Source organism: Muntiacus reevesi, chromosome 9 (assembly GCF_963930625.1).
Source record: "Muntiacus reevesi chromosome 9, mMunRee1.1, whole genome shotgun sequence".
Lineage (NCBI taxonomy): Eukaryota > Metazoa > Chordata > Mammalia > Artiodactyla > Cervidae > Muntiacus > Muntiacus reevesi.
This window is the reverse complement of record NC_089257.1, coordinates 12196444-12199685: the sequence shown is the minus strand read 5'-3', so window position 1 is coordinate 12199685 and position 3242 is coordinate 12196444. Positions and strand designations below refer to the sequence as shown.

General features: G+C 34.9%; 1 protein-coding gene across 1 annotated transcript; it reads right to left on the bottom strand.

The window, feature by feature from the left end:
- Positions 1 to 823: 823 nt before the first annotated feature.
- On the bottom strand, positions 824 to 1777 carry LOC136174825 (olfactory receptor 8J2-like). The gene has a single exon (XM_065945070.1). The coding sequence runs from the start codon at positions 1775 to 1777 to the stop codon at positions 824 to 826; it is 954 nt and encodes a 317-aa protein (XP_065801142.1).
- Between the last annotated feature and the right edge of the window lie 1465 nt (positions 1778 to 3242).

Genomic DNA, 3242 nt, shown 5'->3' with positions numbered 1-3242 from the left:
ATTACTGGCTTTGTCCCTGAAGACCAGAAACTTACATTATATTCTAAAATTTTTCTGTTTTCAAATAAGCTACTTATTTGTGAGTAAATTTGAAAATTAATTCATGAACTTGACTCTCACTAAAAGAAGTGTTTGCTGTTATGATTTTATAACAAAAACTTTTTAATGTGAGGCTATGTTAGGAAAAACAACTATATACTTTACATTTGATTGAACATTGGTATTTTGCTTTATGTATATGTACAAAACATAAAGGATGAAAAAATAGAATAAACTTTCACATGTATTTTTAGTCAGTTTTGCCAAAAGTCCTATTTTCATGTATATCTAAGCATCCTGTATTCAACATTTATTTTCCTATACAAGATTATTTTTTTTCTGTGACACAAGTTTATTTTAAATGCAAAATAACAATTGGTTGAAAAGCTCGATAAAATGATGGGCAAACACCACAAAAATTATGAAACTTTTAGTAGTTGAGGAAAAGATATTTTTGACAAGGAAGATAATCTAGCTCACAGCAAACATCCAAAAAAAATTTCCTACAGGCATTCATTTTTATCTTCCATATTTAGAAATTCTGAAAGTCTTTTATTTACTTATATTTTATTTTTTAAAGTACTTATTTTCAAATTATTTTATATTATTTATATTAGTATATTTTTTAGTCATAATGCATTTTGTATGGAAAATTTAGTATTTAATGATAAGATTAAAAGGATTAAGACTTTTCCTTAAAATTAGCAGGATTTTATTTATTGCTTCATCATTTAGCAAAATTTTCAGGAACAAATAAAACGTTTAACTGGAGGTAGTTGCAGCTTTAAATTTGCATTAATCTGAATGACTGACATGGGTTATCCAGGAATCTCTTCAACGCATCCTTCACATCCTTGTTCCTTAGGCTGTAAATGAGGGGGTTCAGCATTGGAATCACCAGGGTGTAGAAGACCGAGGCCATCTTATCAGTATCTAATGAGTGGTTGGTCCTTGGTTGCAAATACATGAAGAGAAGAGTCCCGTAGAACACGGTGACAGCCAGCATGTGAGAAGCACAGGTGGAAAAGGCTTTTTGTCGCCCTTCTGAAGAACGTATCCTCAAAATGGCAAGGATGATGTTGAAGTAGGATGTCAGAATAATAATCATAGAGAAAAACAAATTGGTCCCCGAAAAGGTAAAGACTGCTATTTCTGGAATGTAGGTATCAGAACACAACAATGCTAACAAAGGGACATTGTCACAGTAAAAGTGGTCGATCACATTGGACGAACAGAATGACACAGAAAACACACAGGAGGAGACCGTCAGTGCCGTGGTCAGACTGTAGACGTAAATAAGGGCCACCAGGAGGAGGCAGATCCGTGGACAAACCACCACCAGATAGAGCAGGGGGCTGCAAACAGCCACAGAGCGGTCATAGGCCATGGCAGCCAGCAGGAAAATCTCAGCCACAATAAAAACTAGGAATCCACCTAGCTGGGCTGCACATGCATAGTAAGATATGGTTTTCTTTGTAACCAAGAAGTTAACCAACATTTTTGGGGCAATGACAGAAGAATTGCCCAAATTGATGATAGCCAAGTGCTTGAGGAAAAAGTACATGGGGGTTTGAAGCTGAGAGTCCACGCTGGTGAGGATGACGATTCCCAGGTTCCCTGCCAGGGTCAGTCCATAGATGACCAGGAACACACAGAAAAGAGGAATCTGGAGTTCTGCAAGATCTGAGATTCCCATTAGAATGAATTCAGTCACTTGAGTGCGATTCCCTGGAGCCATGTATTTTGCTGATTTCTGCTTAGTGGGGAAAATGGAAAGAGATTAACAGAGGATAAAATCATTTTTTTTCTGTTAGATGTCAGATTGTTAAATGTTTCATTTAAAATCAATTTATTTCTTTCAAAAATACTTAAAAGTCTCAGGTCTTCCTTGTTTTCTTCTCTATCTTTTCACAAAATTCACATATACTAACTCTGCAGAGACCTGTTTTAGGATCTTATAACTATTTGACCAAAATATTAATGTATTATTCACTGCAGGATATGGTTTATATTGAATAAATGCACATTATTTTATTATCCTATTCCATGCATTAATATTAATGTGAATATATTAATTATATTAGCACATATTTAATTAATACATACTTAAAACACATACATTTGCCTCTGTGTAGGTATTTCCAGTGATTAACGAAAGGTACCTATAAGATGTTGATGAACTAGGAAAATAACCAGTTATTTTTCCTTAGCTCCTACAGGTCATCACGTCAGACCAGCCCTTGCCATCATTTCTAGGAATTTCCATTTTTCTATGGGAACACTTTCAGTAACGCAGTTTTATCTTTAATAATCATTACCCCTTCTGCTTCAGCTGTACTCAGGCAGTCTTATATTTCAATATTGTTCCTTAGCATCAGGGAGAAATTCCTCTGAATCTTCTTTCCTTTATCTCATTTCCTTTTCTTCTGCCAAATAAAACAAACTAGTCCTGTCTTATCATTCTGACTTCTAATTTCTCACTCTTCCCTAATGTTTAATTGTGACAGCTCTTTTCTTTTTTCCTTTCCAATATATACTCCTTTTCCTTAAATGGTTTAAAGTCCATTTGATTTTTAAAAAGTGTACTGTGGGCAGTTCTGATTTTGTGAAAAGTTGATCCATTTGTTTATTTATATAGATAAATGAATAGAAAGCTTAACATTACTTCGTATGTGGTATACACTTCCCTGGTGTCTCAGATGGTAAAGAGTCTGCCTGTTCTGCAGGAAACCCAGGTTCGATTCCCTCTGGAGAAGGAAATGGCAATCCACTCCAGTATCCTTGCCCGGAAAGTCCCATGGATGGAGAAGACTGGCAGACTATAGTCCATGGGTTCGCAAACAGTTGGACACGACTGAGTGACTTCACTCTGTTTTCTTTCTTTCTATCTATACTCTGTGCCCAGAAGTATGTGAAGTATTTTGAAATAATCATTTCCTTGTTTTGCAGAAGCATCCTGGAAGATGGGTATAATTTTTTTTTTTTTGGGGGGGTCTGATGAGACAATTTAAGTTCAGTGAAATTAAGTTACTCAGTGTCTGTATAGGATATCAGTTAATAACATGGTTTTATAGTTTTTTATGTATTTTTATTTGTTTGTTTGGTCTATTAGTCTTTTGGTTATCTGTTAGTCCACCAATTATTAGTTGTGTGACTTTTACCAGGTAATTGTGTCTTCATGCTTTATAAATTAGATGAGATAT

Bases quoted from the DNA above. Each gene is read 5' to 3' on its own strand.
- LOC136174825 (XM_065945070.1), bottom strand. From the start codon at position 1,777: ATGGCTCCAGGGAATCGCACTCAAGTGACTGAATTCATTCTAATGGGA.